Below are 24139 nucleotides of genomic sequence, written 5' to 3'. Positions count from 1 at the left end.
CTGCCTCCAAACCCGAGTGGTGAGACTGATGGGCCTCCTACGGCCAGAGTGGAGGTAGAGGACATCACAACGGGCCTCGACTGCATTCAAAAGGCGTTCCAGTGAGACGTCACTGAATTTGGGGACTGCCACCGTTTGGGGCCCTCCAATGATCCGGTGTGTTTCCCGTGCGTGCATATTTAATAAAGCGGGAGCGGATGATTTGATGGGAAAACGTTATTGTGGCTGGTGGGTAAAACACAAATTTTCACACCTGCCACTGCGCTTAGTGCACTGAGGAGAAAATCCTGTCCTATCTCCTTGGCCAAGGTTTGGTTATCTGTCACAGAGCCACAGAATTACACAGTGCAGAAGAGGCCCTTCGGCCCATCAAGTCTGCACTGACATGTGAGAAACACCTGACCTACCTACCTAATCCCATTTACCAGCACTTGGCTCATAGCCTTGAATGTTGTGACATGTCAAGTGCTCATCCAGGTACTTTTTAAAGGATGTGAGGCAACCCACCTCCACCACCCTCCCAGACAGTGCATTCCAAACTGTCACCACCCTCTGGGTTAAAAGGTTTTCCTCACATCCCCCTAAACCTCCTGCCCCTCACCTTGAACATATGTCACCATGTGACTGACCCTTCATCTAAGTGGAACAGCTGCTCCCTATCCACCCTGTCCATGCCCCTCACAATCTTGTACACCTCAATCAGGTCACCCCTCAGTCTTCTCTGCTCCAACAAAAACAATCCAAGTCTATCCAACCGCTGAAATCCATATAAACGACATCAACTGCACTACCCTCATCTACACTTCTGGTCACCTCCTCAAAAAATTCAATCAAATTTGTTAGGCATGACCTCCCTCTGACAAAACCATACTGACTATCCCTGATCAAACCTTGCCTCTCTAAGTGGAGATAGATTCTCTCCTTCAGAATTTTCTCCAATAGTTTCCCTACCACTGACCTGAGACTCACTGGTCTGTAGTTCCCTGGTTTATCTCTACAACCCTTCTTAAATAGCGGAACCACATTAGCTGTTCTCCAGTCCTCTGGCACCTCCCCCATGGCCAGAGAGGAGTTAAAAATTTGGGTCAGAGCCCCTGCGATCTCTTCCCTTGCCTCCCTCAGCAGTCTGGGACACAAATCATCCAGACCTGGAGATTTGTCCACTTTTAAGCCTGCCAACACCTCCAATACCTTGTCACTCCCTATATCAATTTGCTTAAGAACCTCACAGTCTCTCTCCCCGAGTTCGATACTTTTATCCTCATTCTCTTGGGTGAAGACGGATGAGAAGTATTCGTTCAACATCCTACCGATGTCCTCTGGCTCCACCCATAGATTGCCCCCTTGGTCCCTAATGGGCCCTACTCTTTCCCTGGTTATCCTCTTCCCATTGATATACTTATAGAATATCTTGGGATTTTCCCTACTTTTACCAGCCAGAGCTTTCTCGTATCCCCTCTTTGCTCTCCTAATTGCTTTCTTAAGCTCTACCCTACACTGTCTGTACTCCACTAATGCCTCTGCTGATTTGCTCCCCTTATACCTGCTAAAAGTCTCTCTTTCTCATCTTATCCTCATTATCCCTGGTCATCCATGGTTCTCTGGGCTTGTTACTCCTTCCTATCACCCCAGAGGGAACATGTTGAACCCTCCCCATTTCCTTTTTGAACACCCCCCACTGCTCCTCTGTAGATTTCCCCACAAGTAACTGTTCCCAGTCAACCTTGGCCAGATCCTGCCTTATTTTACTAAAATCCACTCTCCCCTAATCCAAAACATTTTTTTGCAACTTGTCTATTTCTTTATCCATAATAAGCTTAAATTGTACCATGTTGTGGTCGCTATCACTAAAATGCTCCCCCATCACCACCTCAGCCACCTGTCTGGCTTCATTCCCCAGAATTAAGTCCAGCACTGCGCTATCCCTTGTTGGACACTCTATATATTGACCTAAAAAGTTCTCCTCTACACATTTCAAGAAATCCACTCCATCCAAGCCGTTAACACTATGTCTATCCTAATTAATGTTGGGAAAGTTGAAATCACCTAATATAATTACCCTATTGTTATTGTTTTTACACACCTCCGCAAATTATGCACATATTTGCTCCTCAATTTCCAGCTGACTATCTGGGGGTCTATAATAAACACCTAACAATGTGGCTGCCCCTTTTTTATTCCTAAGCTCTACCCACAAAGCTTCATTTGATGCCCCCTCCAAGATATCATCTCTTCTTACTACAGTAACTGACTCCTTAACTAGTAATACAATGCCTCCTCCTCTTTTACCCCCTCCCCTGTCTCGCTTGAAGATTCTATATCCCGGAATGTTGAGCTGCCAATCCTGCCCCTCCCTCAACCACATCTCAGTGACGGGTACTATATCACAATTCCACGTGTCAATCCTCACCCTTAACTCATCCGTTTTGCCTGCAATACTCCTGGCATTAAAGTAGAGGCCATCCAGCCTTGCCTTACTCCCTTGAAGCTTAATGTAGCTGTACTCCCTCTGACTTGATTGTTTTACTGTATTATGATGTGTCCCTATTCTGCTAACATTCTGTGTCCCCTCCCCCTGCCGAATTAGTTTTACCTCCTCCCAACAGCACTAGCAAACCCGCCTGCAAGGATGTTAGTCCCACTCTGGTTCAGATGTAGACCGTCCCGCTTGCATAGTTCCCACCTTCCCCCAAAACGATCCCAGTGATCCAGGAATCTAAAACCCTCCCTCCTGCACCAACTCTTAAGCCACATATTCATCTGAGCTATTCCCCTATTTCTGAGCTCTCTAGCACGTGGCACTGGGAGTAATCCAGAGATTACAACTCGAGAGGCCTTGCTTTTTATAGTCTACTGCCTAACTCCCTGATTTCTTGATGCAAGAACTCATCCCTCTTTCTACCTACGTCATTGGTACCAACATGTACCATGACCTCTGCCTTATCATCTTGCCCCTTCAGGGTGCCTGCAGCCGTTCAGTGACATCCCGGACCCTGGCACCAAGGAAGCAAAACACCATCTTGGAGTCACCTTGACGGCCACAGTAGCACCTATCTGTTCCCCTGACTATAGAATCCCCTGTTATTGTTGCTCTTCCCCTCTTTCTCCTCCCCGTACAGACAGACTGCTTATGGTGCCAGAATCTTGGCTCTGTGTGCACTCCCTGGAGGAATTAGCTTCCAGAACGGAATACTGATTTGGGAGTGGGACCCCAGGGGCCTCCTGAACTACCTGTCTGCTTCTCTTGGACTGCCTGGTGATCACCCATTCCCTTTCTTCCTCAAGTCCCTTCAGCTGCGGTGTGACCACCTCTCTAACTGTGCTATCCACGATGCTTTCACGGATGCTCCACAGTGTCCGAGCCGCCGTTCCAGCTCTAAAACCCGAGCTTCCAGGAGCTGCAGCTGGACATACTTCTTGCACACATGCTGGTCCCAGGCACTGGAAATTTTCCCGACTTCCCACATGGAGCATGAGGAGCATACCACGGCTTTGAGCTCTCCTGTCATGACTTATCCCTTTAAATTAAACCTTTTAAATCAATTACTCTGGGGCCCTTCTTTCCTGATCCTCGTTACTACAGAATATCCCAACTATAAAGCACTAAAAAACCTGAAACTATAAGCGATAAAAGTAGTAAATACTCACCCGACCTTACCCAATACTTAGCAGTGACTCCTTTCCCCTATAGCCTCTGCAGCTGCAGCAGGGCAAGACCACTCTCTGAAGATTTAAGAAGTTGGATAGCAACGGAAAATGCAAAGAGCACCTCTTCCCCTCTGCACCGAATTCCTGCTGTGCACCAAATTGCCAATACCCACACTCACTCTGGCTGTGTCTCACTCAGGATGAGGTCTCTCCCCTACTTGTGTGCAGACACCTATGAGGCCTGCTGTCAAATTTTGCTTTAGAGGTTTTATTATGGTAAATGTTATGCTAGCTCTCCCATAACAACACTGTGGGTGTGCCTACACCACAAGGACAGCAGTGGTTCAAGAAAGCAGATCACCACTACTTCTCAAGGGCAATTAGGAGTAGGTAAAAAATGCTGGCCCAGCCAGTGACACCCACAACCTGTGAACCAATACATTTTTAAAAATGTGCTAAATAAATAGATATTTTTTATTGTTGATCTTGCATGATGTGAGTTTGACCTGTTTTAATACAGTCACTAATGAACATGGAGCCCACAGGCACTCTTACTGTGGCATTGGATTATTTTTAAACTGTCAGTTTCACTAAGAGCCACTACAGGGTGAGGGATCAGTACATGTCACACCGGGAAAGTACTCTCCTAATGTTAGGATTCGGGTATGTTGTGTAAACAGACATCAGGGAATTTTGCACGCTATCTAACTGTGCTGTGCCTGAGCTGAGAGTGGCCATTCCTGGCACTGGTGAGAGTGGGTGGGCTGGGGTCTTTGAGGGAGGTGGGGGAGGGGGTGTGGGGGGAGCAGTTTTGACCTAATCTGCCTAATAGGAATCAGAAGCCAATTGAAAGTAAAATCAAGTAGGACACAACATGGGCAAACCCGCCATCTCTGACCCCTCCAAACCCCAGATATCTGAAATAAGAAGAGCTCATGTTAATGACATTGCCCAAGGAATGCTATTTATTTTTGAAGTTAAAAAGGACTATAATCAACTTTCCCTAGTTTTACTGGTTTCTTCCATAGATTTACAGAAATAATGAATATCTCAGCTCCTTTTTTCTATTTGCCTCAGTGTGGGTGCAGTGAGGGGGTGGGGGGTGGAACTTGGACCTTGGGTGACAGTGTAAAATGGACTTTTTGGCTTCATATCTCATTAAACACTTCCCAATTTTCCTTTGTATTCAAGTCAATAAAAATTAAAATCAGGAGAGGTGTTTAAAAAAGCTATTCACTATCACCATTTCACATTATCATCTTAAATCCAAGTTACCCCAATGTCTTCTCACAAGCCAGTGCTCCCAATTATAACATATTTAAAAAGACTTGCATTTATATGACACCGTATTCCAAAGTATTCACACTCCAGTAATTACTTATTGAAATACAGTACCTGTTGTTGTGCAGGCCTCCTGCAATGACCTGCAAACAGTGAAGAGATTGCTTCACCATGGGATCTTCAGCACCCACTTGGACCAACAGAACAGGCAGAGGGGACCTGAAGGATGGCACCTCCAACAGTGTGCCACTCCCTCAGTACTGCACTGGAGTGTCAGTCTGGATGATACCACTCAGACTGGGACTTGAACCTGTAACCTTCTGACCCAGAAACAAGGGTGTTGCCCATTGCGTCAGGCTGATGCGTATGAGTAAATGTTATGAGTGTGTAGTCCTAGCATGGGCTCTTGCCCTCTAGGAGTGCAGACAAGAAAATGGCGAAGGGTTCATGCATGATTTCCCTACAGTTGAGGATCCTTAGTGGAAGTGTATTCTCATGGTGGGAGTGTACACTCTTACTGGGAGTGTATACTCATAGAGCTTATCCCTTTAAGTTGATATGTGATTTTGAGAATGGTCATCAAAGTTAATGCAATGATAATATCATTGGCAGCTGTAAGGCTGTAAAACTCCTAATATTGCCCCAGGGTTGTTTGTCCTTCAACCTTGGCTGTCAGCAGCCTTGCTCCTAATTGTGTCTCTGGGCCTCCAATTATCACGTTTGATATCATGTCAGTTGTAGCTCAGTTGGTAGTACTCTCACCTTTGAGTCAGAAGGCGATGGCTTTAAATTCCACTCCACATAATGGCAACCATAAATCTCAGCTGACACTCCAGTGTCTCCACTGCAGGAGTGCTGCGCTGTAGAAGGTGCAGTCTTTTGGGTGAGACTTTAAACTGAGTCTCCATCTTCCTTGTCTGGTGGATATCGAAGATTCTATTCAATCGCTGTTTGCAGAAGAGCAGGTGAGTTCTGGCGATCGCATCCAGCACCTAAGACAAATTGCTGTTCGTGGGATTGTCTTGAACATTGATTACTACGTTTCCAATATTACAACAGTCCCTCAAAAAAATACTTAGATGGCTTCAAAGCACTTTGGAACATCCCGAGGTCAGGAAGGGCTCTATGTAAACACAAATCTATCGTTCCATGATGTTTATGATCCAGCTTGCACAGGGAATGGGTGCTTCTGGTTAATCAAAAATTCTGGTTAACAGAGAGTTCCATTTACCAATAGAATACTGCACAATACATGGAGCATGAACTAGTGTGCAAGTAATCAGGAAGTAAAGAACAGTATTCTTTATACTTCTAACCTTCAACAGTACATGAAAACATAAATTAAAGTATGAAATAACATAGTATACAGGTACGGGTTCTGGATAACTTCATAATTACTTCCAGTTGGTAATGTGATAATTCAAATTAGGGGATGATTAGAAATTTCAGTTAGTAGAGAATTTTGTTTTGGAGAACGCTGGATAACACAAAGTTTACAGAACTAGAAATTCCACAAGCAAGTGAAGGAACCTATTAAATGGTGCAACTTCACACAGCTGTTCACTCATTACGGTTTCTTGGTTCTCATCCTGTGGGGAGCTCCTGAGTTCCACTAGAGTGAGCATTTTCAATTGGAAGTTCATTACATGAGGAATACAGCTGCAGATTTGCTTCCCATCACTTTGTTTTGCAGAGGGTATCAACCAGGCAAGGACTGTGACCTCAACAAGCCACTGTCTTCAGTGCTCACTATAATTTCTATCCCCTTGCCACTGACTCTATCAATTCCTCCCCGGATGCATTCTTAAGTTGAAGCAGACTGTTATTAATTCTGGGTGTCCTGGTCAAGTCTAAGCTGAGCTTTAAGCATCACCTATTTGGCAACAAAACATTACTTCTACCTCTGTAAATTTTCTCAGCCTTGGCGCTGAACCAGCCTTCCAGGGTCTGAACTTCCAGGCATATTATTCCCACACTGTGCTTGCTGGCCCATTACCCCCTACCTCTATTAACTTCAACTTGTCCAATCCCTGGACTTAGTCCCATTTATGCATCACCTCATCTTCACTCTCCATCCACCATCTAATGCATTATATTTAAAATACTCAGTCTTGACTATATATCACCCCATGACTTAGCCCCAGCCTATCCATGTAATCTCCTCATCTATACCCCCTCCAGAATGCTGTGCTGCCCTGTTTCCAGCCTTAGTGCAACCAGCCCTATCCTTCACCCTACCTTTGGTGGCAGAGCCTTCAGTTGCCTTTGCCCCTGGAGATTTCCTTAGACTTTCGATTAGGGGGAGGTGGTGGTGTAACAATAATGTCACTGGACTCGAGAACCCAGAGGCCCAGGCTAATGCTCTGGGGACATGGGTTCAAATCCCACCATGGCAGGTAGTAGAATTTAAATCCAATTAATAAATCTGGAATTAAAAGCTAATCTCAGTTATATAGCCATGAAACCATTGTCAATTGTTGTAAAAAGCCATGTGGTTCACTAATGTCCAGAGAAGGAAATCCTGCCATCCTTACCTGGTCTGGACCAACATGGGACTCCAGACCCACAGCAATGTGGTTGACTCTTAAATGCCCTCTGAAATGCCTAGCAAGTCACTCAGTTATAGCAAACTGTTAAAAAGTCAAATAAAAAGGAATGGAACAGGACGGGTCACCTGGTATTGACCTATGCACCCTCATCACAGATTGTGGCTCAGTGGTATACAGTTGGGAGGGAGTTGCCCTGGGAGTCCCCAGTGTTGAATCCGGACCACATGAAGTCTCATGCTATCAGGTCAAACATGGGCAAGGAAACCTCCTGCTGATTACCAACTACCTTTCCCCCCTTAGCTGATGAATCAGTTCTCCTCCATGTTGTGAAGCACTGAGGGTGGCAAGAGCACAGGATGTGCTCTGGATATTGGTCTTCAGTGTCCATCGCCAACAGTGGCTCAGTAGCACCATGACTGACTGAGCTGGCTGAATCCTAAAGGACATAGTTGCTAGAATGGGTCTGTGGCAAGTAGTGAGAGATCCAAAAAGAGGGAAAATCCTACTTGATCTCGCCCTCACCAATCTACCTGTCACAGATACATCTGTCCATGACAGTATTGGTAGGAGTGATCACCATACAATCCTTGTGGAGACAAAGTCCCGCCTTTGTATTGAGGATAACCTCCATTGTGTTGTGCGGCACTACCATCATGCTAAAGGGGAATGTGGTAGTGATAGTCAGGGGGGATAGATACTGTTCTCTGCACTCAAGAGCATGAGTCCAGGCGACTATGTTGCCTGCCCAGTGCCAGGACATCTGCTCAGGGCTGGAGAGGAACTTGCAATGGGAGGGAGATGATCCAGTGGTCGTGGTCCATGTAAGTATTAATGACATAGGTAAGACTAGGAAAGAGGTTCTGCATAGAGAGTATGAGGAGCTAGGCACTAAATTAAAAAGCAGAACCTCAAAGGTTATAATCTATGGATTATTACCTGAGTCACATGCAAATTGGTGTAGGGTTTAGAGACATGATGTATGGCTCAAAGGTTGGTGTGGGAAAAATACGTTTCAATTCATAAGGCACTGGCATCAGTACTGGAGAAAGAGGGAGCGGTACAACTGGGATGTCTACACTTGAACCATGCCGGGGCCAGTATTCTAGCGAGTCATATAACTAGGGAAGTAGAGAGGGCTTTAATTTAACTAGAGAAGGCTTTAAATTAACTAGAGAGGTGAAAGGGTCACAAAGGGGAAGACTGAGTAAATTAAAGGGAAATGACAAGGCAATAGATCAAGGTAGCAATAAAGATAATGATGATCAGCGTATGACAAGAAGGGACAGTGATTACAAACTTAAGAGTTTGCCAGCAGACAGGGCCAGAGTTTATAAAAACAATAAAAAAAAACTGAATTAAGGGCTGTTAGCTGTTGTGAAGCTAGCTGTTTCATGCTGCTACTATGCAGTAGCAACGCAAGTGGTATTCACCACTAACAGGATGCTGCCGTCAAGCCAAAAAAATGCTCTGTTTATCACACAAATAAGTAAAGTGGTAGATGAATTTCAGTGTCAGTGTGATGCAAACATAAAGAACATTTACACATTGCACCTGTATCATCTATGCAAAATAAGTGACAGCCATTCACTGGTTCATTCCCCAGGGCAATGTCTTGACCAATCAGAGTCAAGCTGCCTGGTTTAAATTTCAAACAATGCTTGGCAATTAACTGTCAGTCACCATAAACTGGTGCATTTTCCATGGCAATGCCTCTATTGATCAGAGTCCACTTGCCAACAAATCAGCACTCTCTTCATCTATAGTATAAATGTGTTGTTTCCCCTAATATTGGCATTTTCTTGCTAAGCGTCCTGATGAGAGCAAGACAAAAATCTTTGACAAAAAATGGCTATTTTTTCAGCAATACTCAAGAATGGATAAGGGGGAATGGGTGGATGTGGTATATTTAGATTTTCAGAAAATTTTTGATTGGGTCCCACACAAGAGGTTAGTAAACAAAGTTAGACCATATGGGATTGGGGGTAATGTACTGGCATGGATTGACAACAGTTAACAGACAGAAAACAGGGGGTAGGAATAAATGGGTCATTTTCAGGTTGTCAGGCTGTGACTAGTGGGATACCACATGAATCACAGCCTCAGCTGTTCACAATCTACATCAATGATTTGGATGTGGGGATTAATGTAATGTTTCCAAGTTTGCAAAACTAGGTGGGAGTGGGAGTTGTGCGGAGGAGGCAAAGACGCTTAAAAGGGATTTGGAGAGGCTAAGCGAGCGGGCAAAAATTTGGCAGATAGAATACAATGTGGAGAAATGTAAGGTTATCCACTTGGGTAGGAAAAACAGACCTACAGTACATTTCTTACATAGCGAGAGACTGAGAAGTTTTGAACTTCAAAGGGAGTTGGGTGTCCTTGTTCATGAGTCACTGAAAGCTAACATGCAGATACAGCAAGCAATTAAGAAGGCAAATGGTGTGTTGGCCTTTGTTACAAGAGGATTTGAGTATAGCAGTAAAGATGTCTTAACTGCAATTATATAGAGCTGATGAGGCTGATCCTGGAATATTATGTACAGTTTTGGCCTCTTTAACTAAGGAAAGATATACTTGCCATAAAGGAAGTGCATCAAAGGTCAATTCCTGGGATGGAGGGATTGTCCTATGAGGGAAGGTTAAATAGACTGGGCCTTTAGTCTCTGCTGTTTAGAAGAATGAGAGGTCATCTCATTCAAACATACAAAATTCTTACAGGGCTTGACCAGGTAGATGTTTCCCTTGGCTGAGGTTTCAAGAACCGGGGGACACAGTCTCAGAATAAGGGGTAAGCCATTTAGGACTGAGATGAGGAGGAATTTCTTCACTCAGAGGGTGGTGAATCTTTGGAATTCTCTGCTCCAGAGGGCTGTGGAGGCTTAGTCATTGAGTATGTTCAAGACAGAGATTGAGAGATTTCTACATATTAAAAACATCAAGGGATACAGGGATAGTGCAAGAAAATGGTGTTGAAGTCGATCAGCCATGATCTTATTGAATGGCGGAGTGGGCTCAAAGTGCCTAATGGCCTACTCATCCTATTTCTTATGTTCTTACATACTTATGTAAATGAGATAGATTTGAAACAGCAACCCAAACCTGGGCATCAATAAGGCACAGAATTGTATACAACCACAATCTGTAACTTCATGGCCTGGCATATCCCCCACTCTACCATTACCACCAAGCCAGGGAATCAATCTGGCTCAATGACGAGTGCAGGAGGGCATGCCAGGACCAGCACCAGACATACCTAAAAATGAGCTGTCAACCTGGAGAAGCTACAACACAGGACTACTTGCGGGCCAAAAAGCATAAGCAGCAAGCAATAGACAAGCTAAGCGATCCCACAGCCAACAGATCAGATCTAAGCTCTGCAGTCCTGCTACATCCAGTCGTGAATGCTGGTGGGCAATTAAACAACTCACTGAAGGAGGAGGAGATTCTGCAAATATTCCCATCCTCAGTGATGGGGGAGCCCAGAACATCAGTACAAAAGAGAAGGCTGAAGTATTTGCAACCATCTTCAGCCAGAAGTGCTGAGTGAATGATCTACCTCAACCTCTTCCTGAGCTCCCCAGCATCACAGATGCCAGTCTTCAGCCATATCACGCCACGTAATATCAAGAAACTGCTGAAGGCACTACTTACTGCAAAGGCTGTGGGCCCTGGCAACATTCCAGCAATAGTACTGAACATCTGTGCTCCAGAACTAGCCACGTCCCTAACCAAGCTGCTTCAGTACAGCTACAACACTGGCATCAGCCTGATAATGTGGAAAATTGTCCATGTATGACTTGCACACAAAAAAGGACAAATCCAACCTATCCATTTACCGCCCGTCAGTCTACTCTTGATCTTCAGCAAAGGAGGGAGGGGGTTGTCGACAGTGCCATCAAGAGGCACTTACTCAGCAATAACCTGCTCACTGACGCTCAGTTTGGGTTCCGCCAGGGCCACTCAGATCCTGACCTCATTACAACCTTGATCCAAATATGGACAGGAGAGCTGAACTCAAGAGATGACTGCCCTTGACATCAAGGCAGCATTTGATAAAGTGTGGCATGAAAGAGCCCTAGCAAAACTGGAATCAATGGGAATCAGGGAGAAAACTCTCCACTGGTTAAAGACATACTTCGCACGAAGAAAGATGGTTGTAGTTATTGGAAGTCAATCATCTCAGTCCCAGGACATCACTACAAGAGTTCCTCAGGGTAGTGTCCTAGGCCCAACCATCTTCAGCTGCTTCATCAATTACTTTCCTTCCTTCATAAGGTCAGAAGTGAGGATGTTCACTGATGATTGCAAATTGTTCAACACCATTCACGACTCTTTAGATATTGAAGCAGTCCATGCTCATATGCAGCAAGACCTGGACAACATTCAGGCTTGAACTGATAATTGACTGATAGGAATCCGACCATCTCCCCTTGACATTCAATGGCATTACCATTGTTGAATCCTCCACTTTCAACATCCTAGGAGTTACCATTGGCCAGAACCTGAACTGGACCTGCCATATAAATACCAGGCTTGCAATACTGCTCTTGTAGCAGGTCAGAGGCTGGAAATTATGCAGCGAGTAACTCACTTCCTGATTTCCCCAAAGCCTGTCCACCATCTACAAGGCCACAAGTCAGGAGTGTGATGGAATACTCTCCACTTATCTGGATGAGTGCAGTTCCAAGAAGGAAATAGATAGATTTCTGGACTCTAAATGTGTCAAGGGGAATAGGGAGAGACTGGGAGTACGGTGCTGAGATAGAGGATCAGCCACAATCATATTGAATGGCATAGCAGCTCGAACAAGAAGTTCAACACCACCCAGGACAAAGCAGCCCTCTTGATTGGCAATCCATCCACCACCTTCAACATTTACTCCCTCCACCGCTGACGCACAATGGCAGCGTATATACCATCTACAAGATGCACTGCAGCAACTCACCGAGGCTCCTTCAACATTACCTTCCAAACCCGTGACCCCTACCACCAAGAATGACAAGGGCAGCAGATGCATGGGAACACCACCACCTTTAGGTTCCCCTCCATAGAAACATAGGGCAGAATCTTCTGCCTGTCGGTTGGGCTGGTCGGGAGTGGGTCTGGGCGGGCGTGGAGCCGATCACCACCCGCGATCGGCTGTGCGTCACTGTATTACATGGGCGGGCTTCGCCTGGTAACGCTCAGCGCTACCTGTGCAGGCTGGGGTAGGAGGGAGGGTTGGGGCCTGCACTCTTTTGTGCACGTGCGCAGAAAAAGCCCGGAAATCTCCCAGAGGCATGGAGCTGCCTCAGGCTGATTAAGTTCAGATTGAAAGTTTGAAAAAAAGAAAGATTAAAGTTATGTCGACATGTCCCTTCATGTGACAGTGTCACATGAGCTGCGACATGTTTATTAAATGAACAAAATTTATTTATTAATGTAATAAAACATTAATGACACCTCATCCCGCCCGTGGATGAGGTTTCATGAAAAATGCGAAGGCCGCTTGGGCTCTTCACCTGCCCCCCGCCAACCTTAAAGTTGGACGGGCAGCATTGATAATGGCGTTAATTGGTCTTTAAATGGCCTCAACAGGCCTTTGACAAGGCCGATCAGAATATCTAAATGACGCGCGGTGACATCGGGACGCACGCCTGACATCAATCCGTGTCATTTTATGCATCGGCCTGCGGGGTTCAGCCCCCACACACTGACATGAAAATGCCGCCGCCCAACCACCCCCCCCCCCCCCCGCCGTGGAAAGATAGCAAATAGGAGCAGGAGTAGGTCCTTCAACCCTTCGAGCCTGCTCTGCCATTCAATATGATTGTGGCTGATCCGCTATCTCAGCGCCATACTCCCACTCTCTCCCCAGACCCCTTGACACCTTTAGAGTCCAGAAATCTATCTATTTCCTTCTTAAATATATTCAGTGACTTGGCCTCCACAGCTCTCTGTGGTAGAGAATTCCACAGGTTCAGCACCCTCTAAGTGAAGATGTTTCTCCTCATCTCAGTCCTAAATGGCCTACCCTGTATCCTGAGATTGTGACCCCTTGTTCTAGACCCCCAGCCAGAGGAAACTTCATCCCTGCATCCAGTCTGTTCAGTCCTGTCAGAATTTTATGTGTTTCAATGAGATCCCCTCTCATTCTTCTGAACTCCTGTGAATACAGGCCTAGTTGGGCCAAAACTCTCCTCATATGACAATCCTGTCATCCCAGGAATCAGTCTGGTGAACCTTCGCTGCACTCCCTCTATGGCAAGTATATCCTTTCTTAGGTAAGGAGACCAAAACTGCACACAATACTCCAGGTGTGATCCCACCAAAGCCCTGTACAGCTGCAGTAAGACATCCTTACTCCTGTACTAAGTCCTTTCGCAATGAAGGCCAACTCACCATTTGCCTCCTTAACTACTTGCTGCACTTGCATGCTTGCTTTCAATGATTGGTGCACAAGGACACAGATCCCTTTGTACATCAACATTTCCCAATCTATCACCATTTGAATAAAACTCTACAATTCTGTTTTTCCTACTGAAGTGGATAACTTCACACTTATCCACATTATACTGCATCTGCCATGTATTTGCCCACTCACTCAACATGTCTAAATCACCTTGAAGCCTCTTAACATCCTCCTCACATTGCGTCGTCAGCAAACTTGGAAATATTACATTTGGTTCCCTCATTCAAATCATTGATATATATTGTGAATAGCTGGGGCCCAAGCACTGATCCTTGTGGAACCCAATAGTCACTGCCTGCCACTCTGAAAAAGACCCATTTATTCCTGCTCTCTGTTTCCTGTTTGCTAACCAATTCTCAATCCATGTCAATATATTAACCCCATCCCATGTGCTTTAATTTTACACATTTATGTGATACTTTATCAAAAGCTTTCTGAAAATTCAAATACACCACATCCACTGGCTCTCCCTTATCTATTCTACTAGTTACGTCCTCAAAAAATTCCAATAGGTTTGTCAAACGTGATTTCCCTTTCACAAATCCATGTTGACTTTTGTCTAATCCTGTTGATATTTTCTAAGTGTCCTGTTATCACATCCTTTATAATAGACTCTAGCATTTTCCCTACAACTGATGTTAGGTTAGCCGGTCTGTAATTCGCTATTTTCTCCCTCCCTCCTTTTTTAAACAGTGGGGTTACATTTGCCACCCTCCAATCTGCTGAGACTGTCCCAGAATCTACAAAATTTTGGAAGATGACAATGAACGCATCCACTATTTCCCTGGGATTTCCCTTTAGTACCCTGAGATTGTAGCTTATCAGGCCCTGGGGATTTATTGGCTTTCAGTCCCATTAATTTCTCCAGGACTGTTTTTTTAGCAATACTAATTTCCTTCAATTCCTCCTTCTCACTAGGCTCTTGATTCCCTAGTATTTCTGGGAAGACAGAACTAAAGTAGTTATTTAATTGCTCTATCATTTCCTTGTTCTGTATTATAAATTCACCCCTTTCAGACGGCAAGGGACCTACATTTGTCTTTGCTAATCTTTTTCTTTTTACATACTTCTGGAAGCTTTTACAGCCTGCTTTTATGTCCCTTGCAAGTTTACTCAAATATTCTATTTTCCCCTCTTAATCAATCTCTTGGTCCTCCTTTGCTGAATTCGAAACTGCTCCCAATCCTCAGACTTGCTACTTTTTCTAGCAACTTGATATGACTCCTCTTTGGATTTAATACTATCCTTAAATTTTTTGTTAGCCATGGTTGGGCCACTTTTCCTTTTGGGTTTTTGCACCAGAAAGGAATGTATAACTGTTGCAATGCTTACATTCATCCCTTAAATATTAACCATTGCATTTCCACAGACATGCCTTTTAGTGAAGTTCCCCAATCTATCTTAGCCACACACTATCCTGACTTGGAAATATATCGCTATTCCTTCACCATTGCTGGGACAAAATCCTGGAACTCGCTCCCTAACAGCACTGATGGTATACCTACACCACATGGACTGCAGCAGTCCAAGAAGGTGGCTCACCACCACCATCTCAAGGGTAATTAGGGATGGGCAATAAATGCTGGCCTAGCCAGGCATGCCCACATCCTGTAAATGAATAAAAAGGTGGTTCCTCTGCTACCTTTAAAATCTTCTCAGGACCCATTTCTTCAGTGAAGTCTTCCATCAGATCTCTTACCCTCTCTTTTCCTCTAACTGTCTGTGTTAGAGTTGCAAAGGAAATTCAAGTTGTTGTTTTTGTAAGGTAAGTGAGTGAGTGTGGTGTGCAGTACCAGATCGTGCTTTATGATAAAGCAGAGTCAGGTATGCTGTGGATATAGATCGTGGTGAATCTTCCATTTTCCTTTCAGGTGCTGTGGATTCTCTGACAGCAGATCCCGCATTGCTACTGATCATAGTTGGATGTTTAATATTCTGTATCACTTTACTGGGCTGCACAGGAGCGCTGCGTGATATTCAAATTCTCCTGAAAATTGTGAGTACTTTCAGCCCTTGTAATAGAAAAAATGTTCTTGCATTTATAATGGTCAGGAATGCTGTAGGACAAAAGCCTGAAATGTGTCTTACTCCAGCTCATTTAATTCATTGCATAGGTAGCAAGTTAGAGTTGCAAAGGAAATTCAAGTTGTTGTTTTTCTAAGGTAAATGAGTGAGTGTGGTGTGCAGTACCAGATCCTGCTTTATGATAAAGCGCAGTCTGATATGTTGTGGATATAGATCGTGGTTCCTAGATAGATTCCTATAGATAGTTCCTATAGATAGATTCCTATAGATAGTTCCTAATTCAACTTCATTGAATAATACCTTCTGTCTGATGGCCTCATAAAAGACCCAAGCTGATTGTCTTCCAAAGTTTATAGGTCTATGAAGAAAAAGAAAGATTTACATTTTGATGGTCCCTCAAGACACTCTGAAGCACTTTACAATTAATGAAGTACTTTTGAAGAGTAGTCCCTGTTATAATGCAATAGCCAACCTCTACATAGCAAGCTCCCACAAACAGCAATGAGATAGGGACTAGCATATCTGTTTCTAATGATGTTTATTGAGAGATTGGCCAGAACCTGAACATTAGACTCCAGTATTATATGTGTGTAGGATTTTCAAAAATCAACAGGGATATCTTATCTCAAGGGTGGATCAGGCTGTGAGCATTGAGGTATTTGGCATGACTCAGCCTACCCTGTGTATCAACATGAAGAAGGTACCTGAATGTCTGGTTCTGTACCCAGTGCCTCCTGACCCTTCCCATTCTGTCAGGCACAGCCAGCCAGCTCCTTCAAATGTGTTCATAGAGATTCATAGAGTCACAGAATAATTTATGCCACAGAAGGAGACCATGTTGGCTCTCCAAGGAGCAATCCAGTCAGTCCCACTCCCCAGCTCAATATCTGTAGCTCTGCAAGTTTACTTCCTTCAAGTGCCCATCCAATTTCCTTTTGATTGTTTCTGTTTCCACCACCCTTGTCAGCAGCAAGTTCCAGGTTGTTACAATGCGCTGCATAACAAAGTTCTTCCTCACATCTCCCCTGCATCTCCTGCTCAAAATCTTAAAACTGTGAACCCTAGTCTTTATACAATTAGCTAATGAGTTTTTCCTTGTCTACCTTATCCAAATCTGTCATAATCTTATACACTTACATTAAACCTCCCCTCAATCTCCTTTGCTCCAACGAGATCAACCCGAGCTTCTTAAATCTAACCTTGTAACTGAAGTCCACCCCATCCCTAAACCATTCTGGTAAATCTCCTCTGCTCCCTCGCAAGGATCTTCACATCCGTCCTAAAGTGTGGTGATCAGAACCTGACAAAATACTCTAGTTGAGGCCTAACCAGAGCTTTCTAGAGAATCGGTATAACTTTCTGCTCTTGTGCTCTATGCCTCTACTTATGAAGCCCAAAACCCCAGATGCCTTGCTAACCAATCTATCAATATGTATTGCCACCTTCAAAGGTGGGTGTGCAAGCAGCCCCAGATCCCTATGTCCCTGCACACTCTTTAAAACTGCACCATTAAGCCTATATTGCCTCTTCCTATCCCTTCTGCCAAAATCCATAACCTCACACCTTTCTGTATTCAGTTGTATCTGCTACTTGCCTGCCCATTCTGCTAGCCTATCTATGTCTTGTCTCAGTCAATTCAAATCATCCTGACTGTCACGTTTCCAAATTTGGTATCATCCACAAAATTTGAAATTTTACTCTGTATTCCAATATTCAGGTCATTTATATATAACAAAAAAAGTCTTCCTAACACTGACCCTTGGGGATCATCACTGTCTACTCCAGTCCAAAAAAACAACCATCTGCAATCACTCTCTGCTTCCTGTCACCAACCTTAATTTTTATCCAAATGCACACTGATCCTTCTATTCCATAAGTCTCAATTTTGTTAAACCTTATGATAAAATAATCACTCTTACTCAAATGTTCCCCCACAGACACTTAGTCCACCTCTTTTCTTAATGCCAGATCCATCAAAGCCTCCTTTCTAGTTAGGCCAAGACATACTGGTCAAGGAGGTTCAGAAACTCTTAAATAAAACAGAAAATGCTGGAAAAGTTCAGCAAGCCTGGCAGCAGGCTGAAGAAGAGTCATACAGACTCAAAACGTTGGTCGTTGGTAAGATTTTACAGTCCATTATTAAGGATGAGATTTCAGAATACTTGGAAGTGCATGGTAAAATAGGGCAAAGTCAGCATGGTTTCATCAAGGGGAGTTCATACCTGACAAATCTGTTAGAATTCTTTGAGGAGGTAATGAGTAGGTTAGACAAAGGAGAGCCAATGGATGTTATCTACTTGGACTTCAGAAGGCCTTTGAAAAGGTGCCGCACAGGAGGCTGCTCAGTAAGATAAGAGCCCATGGTGTTAGAGGCAAGATTCTAGCATGGGTAGAAGATTGGCTGTCTGGCAGGAGGCAGAGAGTGGGGATAAGGGGGTCCTTCTCAGGATGGTGGCCGGTGACTAGTGGAGTTCCGCAGGGGTCAGTGTTGGGACCACAACTTTTCACTTTATACATTAATGATCTAGATGAAGGAACTGAGGGCATTCTGGCTAAGTTTGCAGTTGATACAAAGATAGATGGAAGGACAGGTAGTATTGAGGAGGCGGGGAGGCTGCAGAAGGATTTGGACAGGTTAGGAGAATGGGCAAAGAAGTGGCAGATGGAATACAACATGGGGAAGTGTGAGGTCATGCACTTTGATAGGAAGAATAGAGGCATAGACAATTTTCTAAATGTGGAGAGAATTCAGAAATCTGGAGTACAAAGGGACTTGGGAGTCCTAGTCCAGGATTCTCTTAAGGTTAAAAACAAAAAAACTGCGGATGCTGGAAATCCAAAACAAAAACAGAATTACCTGGAAAAACTCAGCAGGTCTGGCAGCATCGGCGGAGAAGAAAAGAGTTGACGTTTCGAGTCCTCATGACCCTTCGACAGAACTTGAGTTCGAGTCCAAGAAAGAGTTGAAATATAAGCTGGTTTAAGGTGTGAGTGTTGGGGGCAGAGAGATAGAGAGAGAGAGACAACTTTAGGTCGTGAGCTCCCTCCCCCATCCCCACCCCCTTTCTGTTTCCCCCTTCCTTTTTTTTTCCAATAAATTATAAAGATTTTCCTTTTCCCACCTATTTCCATTATAAAAAAAAAACCCCACTAGAGCTATACCTTGAGTGCCCTACCATCCATTCTTAATTAGCACATTCGTTTAGATAATATCACCAACTTTAACTTTAACACCTATGTGTTCTATTGTACTATTGTCGTTGACATCTTTTGATGATCTGCTTCTATCACTGCTTGTTTGTCCCTACAACCACACCTCCCCCCTCCACCTCTCTCTCGATCTCTCCGTCCCCCACACACACACCTTAAACCAGCTTATATTTCAACTCTTTCTTGGACTCGAACTCAAGTTCTGTCGAAGGGTAATGAGGACTCGAAACGTCAACTCTTTTCTTCTCCGCCGATGCTGCCAGACCTGCTGAGTTTTTCCAGGTAATTCTGTTTTTGTTTTGTTCTCTTAAGGTTAACTTGCAGGTTGAGTCGGTAGTTAGGAAGGCAAATGCAATGTTGGCATTTATTTCGAGAGGACTAGAACATAAAAGCAGGGATCTGCTGCTGAGGCTTTATAAGGCTCTGGTCAGACCACATTTGGAATATTGTGAGCAATTTTGGGGCCCGTATCTCAGGAAGGATGTGCTGGCCCTGGAGAGGGTCCAGAGGAGGTTCACAAGAATGATCCCAGGAATGAAAGGCTTAACAAATGAGGATCATTTGAGGACTCTGGATCTATACTCGGTGGAGTTTAGAAGGATGAGGGGGGATCTGATTGAAACTTACAGAATACTGAAAGGCCTGGATAGAGTGGACGTGGGGAAGATGTTTCCATTAGTAGGAGAGACTAGGACCCGAGGGCACAGCCTCAGAGTAAAGGGAAGACCTTTTAGAACAGAGATGAGGAGAAACTTCTTTAGCCAGAGAGTGGTGAATCTATGGATTTCATTGCCACAGAAGGCTGTGGAGGCCAGGTCATTGAATGTATTTAAGACCGAGATAGATAGGTTCTTGATTGGTAAGGGGATCAAAGGTTACAGGGAGAAGGCGGGAGAATGGGGTTGAGAAACTTATCAGCCATGATTGAATGGCGGAGAAGACTCGATGGGCCGAATGGCCTAATTTCTGCTCCTATGTCTTATGGTCTTATAAAACATTAACTCTGTTTCTCCACAGATGCTGCCAGACCTGCTGAGTTTTCCCAGCATTTTCTGTTTTTATTTCAGATTTCCAGCATGTGCAGTATTTTGCTTTTATCAGAAACTCTTACCCCTCCTTACCCTTTGAACTTACAGTATCCCAATCGATATTTGGGTGGTTAAAATCCCCCAGTATCGCTATAGTTCATGCATATCTCTGTGATTTCCCTATAGATTTACTCCTCTTACTATCTCTCATTACTTGGTGGCCTATAGAATACTCCAAGAAGCATGATGTTACCTGTTTCTGCTTCTCAACGCTAACCAAATGAACTTTGAACTTGGCCCCTCAAGGAAATCCTCTTTCTCCCAGCACTACAATGTCTTCCCAAATCGTTACTGGCACCCCACCTCCACTTTTTCCTTCTCCATCTTTTCTATTCACTTTATATCCTTGTATGTGAAGTGCCCAGTCCTACCAAGTTCAAGGTGTCAGAATCGATGCTGGGACAGGCATGAGCGTGGCACCAGATTGGGCCTGACCAGTTCCAGGGGCAATCTCATGACCCAACATGAAAAGTTGGAGCTGGCGACTCTGTCCCAAGGGGCATGCAGCTGTCCATCACCGAGCTTACTCCTCCCATCAGGAAAGTACCCAGGAGGGGCACCAGAGTAGATTTCAGAAGGCATACCGTATGTACAACGCACTTGCTGCAAGCAATCTTAGGAAAAACAACTTGTGGATGATCTGGAGGGTTAACAACCTCATCAAGTCCAGCAGGTGTCAAAGGGTTTGATGTTGGAGCCTAAACTTCCCCAAGTTCTGTTTGATGCTAGCAACTCACAGATTTACACCTGTAGTGCAATTGTAGGCTAAACCTGCACTTAGCGCACAAGCTGAGTCCTGTGCCCTAGTGTGAGTTCAGGCCCTATAACTCCAGACTTACATGATATAAATAAAAAATCATTGAGTAGCAGAAGCACCCACTCATTGCTACTTTATACGGACTATTGTTACGAACTTGGGCTTGGGCTGATAAATACCAAGTCACTTTCCCACAAGTGCCAGGCAATGGCAATCTCCAACAAGATACAATCTAACCATCTCCCCATGATATTCAACAGCATTACCATCGCTGAATCCCTTCCATCAACATCCTGGTGGTTACCATTGACCAGAAACTGAACTGGACTTACCATATAAATACTGTGATTACAAGAGCAGGTCAGAGGCTGGGAATTCTGCAGTAATTCACCTCCTGACTCCCCAAAGCCTGTCCACCATCTACAAGACACAAGTCAGGAGTGTGATGGAATACTCCCCATTTGCCTGGATATGTGCAGCTCTAATAACACTTAAGAAGCTCGACAACATCCAGGACAAAGCAGCCCACTTGATTGGCACCGCATCCACCACCTTAAACATTCACTCCCTCCACCACCGACGCACAGTAGCAGCAGTGTGTACCATCTACAAGATGCACTGCAGCAACTCACCAAGGCTCCTTCGAGAGCACCTTCCAAACCCATGACCTCTGCCATCTAGAAGGACAAGGGCAGCAGATGCATGGGAACACCATCACCTGGAAGTTCCCCTCCAAATCACTCACCATTCTGGCTTGGAAATATATCTCCGTTCCTTCACTGTCGCTGGGTCAAAATCCTGGAACTCCCTCCCTAACAGCATTGCGGGTGTACCTACACCACATAGACTGCAGCAGTTCAAGAAGGGCAGTTAGGGATGGGCAATAAATGCTGACCTAGCCAGTGATGCCCACATCAGTTGAAAGAATATTCCCATTCCTCTGGGAAGTTTACTTCCTTAAACCCAAAGCGGAATTTTTACTAACTGGATCTGCAGGGGGGGGGGTCAGTCGGAAAGTGGAGGTGAGGCCTGTAATTTAGGATTCCCCCGCCCTCAGTGGAGATTCAACTCCACAGCATGTCACTGAGTGCTTCCCCACCCAGAGGCCAGCCACACCAGGGGCAGGCTGATTGACAAGAGTGGTGCCTGGGGAGATGTCAGGAGCCTGTGAAATCAGAGGCCTGGAAGGAGGGATAAAAGGCTTCGCTTGTTGTTAGGGAGCCCATCCATGGACATAAGCAGGTGGATCCAGGAAGTAAGTGTGAATGCACAGACCTCCTGAATCCACCAAGTCCCTGTCCCGAGGAAGTTTCCAGGTTTCTTGACCCTCAGGAAACCCAGCCAACAGCAGTTGAAATGCTGCAGCCTGATTATCATATCTAAAGCGGCAAACCACCTCTTTGGGACAGGCTGGTCTCCCTCCCACATTGCAGCTCCAGGTAAAACCAGGAGTGAGCAGGTTGTTGGAGAGTTTGGGTCGGGAAACAGAATTTTGAGATTTTAACTTCCACCCAATCCAACCCACTTGTTTTTAATTGAAATTCAACCCACATAATGTCGATGCATTACTAACCTTTCAATTGAAAGTTCTTCATAAATGTTTAAGCAAAACTCCACAGTATTAATCCCTGCCCATTCAAGGCTAGAGTTTAAGATTTGTTCAAGGGAGTATTAGACAGTAACGATGACTGTTTAAATAAGGTGATCATTGTCCACCCCCATTGATATATCAGTGTATGGGCTAATGTTCCAAACTGCCATTCCCAATGAAGTTCTGATGTGTGTTCCTAATGTGAGTGGCTGTAGCATATACTCCTGAACCAACCATAAGCTCTAACCTTGAATGAGCAGGCTTGAAGGGCTGAATGGCTTACTCCTGCTCCTATTTCTTACGTTCTTATGTAGAGGAATTGATATTGTTGAGACGATAGTTCTATCAGGTTTAACAATACGTATGGCCCTTGCTGGTCTGCACTGCATATACTAAGAGTTGTATCTTTATTTGCAGTTTATGTGGTCCCTCCTGCTCATCCTGTTGCTTCAGGTAATAGGTGCTGCACTTGGCTTCATATTCTCCAAAAAGGTAAAATGAATATTCATTTATTTTTGCCTTTCTTTATGCACGTGTTTCCCTGCAGTTGGTGCAGAGGAATAGAAGAATCTAGAATGATTCTCTCTGAGGCATAGGGCCATTGTGCATGAGCAGTGCTCGGTTTGGCACCCACACATAATGTGGATGGCCAACTTATCTGGTTCTTCTGGAATTACTCCTAATTTACAGACCCTTGGGGAATGGACAGTGGAATGGGACCAATTGGCATGATCTAACCCCTGACGATTCTTTGTCATTGGCTGGCATTGGATGAGCACCACTGCCTGGTGCTCAGAAAGTCAAAGCCTTGGTCTGTTGAAACATTCAGGAACAGAGATGTTAGTCCTCACTGTGCCATTGGTAGTTTTCTGATGAGGATCAAACCACTTGGTCTTTCTTTCTGTCTGTCAGACCTCAGGGATATTGTAGCGAACAATAATATTGCAAAGCTCCCACTGGTTCTAAACTAAATTTCATTCATTTAAGGTTGAAAGGAAGAGTGTGGCATTATTCAAGAAAGGGATAATCAGATACAGGGATGACCTTGACCTGCAAAATCTCATTGATTACATCCAGAAAAAGGTATTGATTCTGCTGTGTCTGTGCAGTGTGCTCTGGTTATAATCTGCAGCTTAATGATTGGTCCTCATTTTCAATAAAATCATTTAAATGTAATACTTTCTCATGATGCAGTGTAATAGAGGAGTATTATGTTTAAGCAATTTTAATGACAGTCACTTGTCTTACCCTTCCTTTTTACTTCTAGTTTCAATTACTTAAATGAACTTTTCAATCTCAAATAAAATTCAAACACCAAGTTATTTTTGGTGGCACTTGACAAGCATCTGGACCTTTTCCTTTGGTACTTGGATGGATCGACGCTATTTGACTATCTGAGAGGAGTACTCCTGCCAGACAATTTTATTAAGTTTTTTGGAAATTAAATTGCATTTGATTTTCTAGTAGAGCATCAGATACCTGGAACCTTGTGCTTCACTGTCCTGTTACCTTTCCCGTGTGACTTCTCTTTTAAATTTTGCTC

General features: G+C 44.4%; 1 protein-coding gene across 3 annotated transcripts in view; it reads left to right on the top strand.

Moving 5' to 3' along the window:
• Window positions 1-24139, top strand: part of zgc:113223 (uncharacterized protein LOC541424 homolog) — a 65205-nt gene that overhangs the window by 27994 nt on the left and 13072 nt on the right. For 2 of the 3 annotated variants that reach the window (XM_041216252.1, XM_041216254.1), the window contains 3 exons: window positions 15797-15921; window positions 23014-23088; window positions 23584-23679. In XM_041216252.1, coding sequence (XP_041072186.1) covers window positions 15797-15921; window positions 23014-23088; window positions 23584-23679 — 296 coding nt within the window. The remainder of the gene's footprint in view (window positions 1-15796; window positions 15922-23013; window positions 23089-23583; window positions 23680-24139) is intronic. The other variant, XM_041216255.1, reaches the window with a different exon arrangement.

The sequence above is a fragment of the Carcharodon carcharias genome, chromosome 21 (assembly GCF_017639515.1).
Source record: "Carcharodon carcharias isolate sCarCar2 chromosome 21, sCarCar2.pri, whole genome shotgun sequence".
NCBI lineage: Eukaryota > Metazoa > Chordata > Chondrichthyes > Lamniformes > Lamnidae > Carcharodon > Carcharodon carcharias.
The sequence above is the reverse complement of the archived record's forward strand: the minus strand, read 5'-3'. Positions and strand labels throughout refer to the sequence as shown.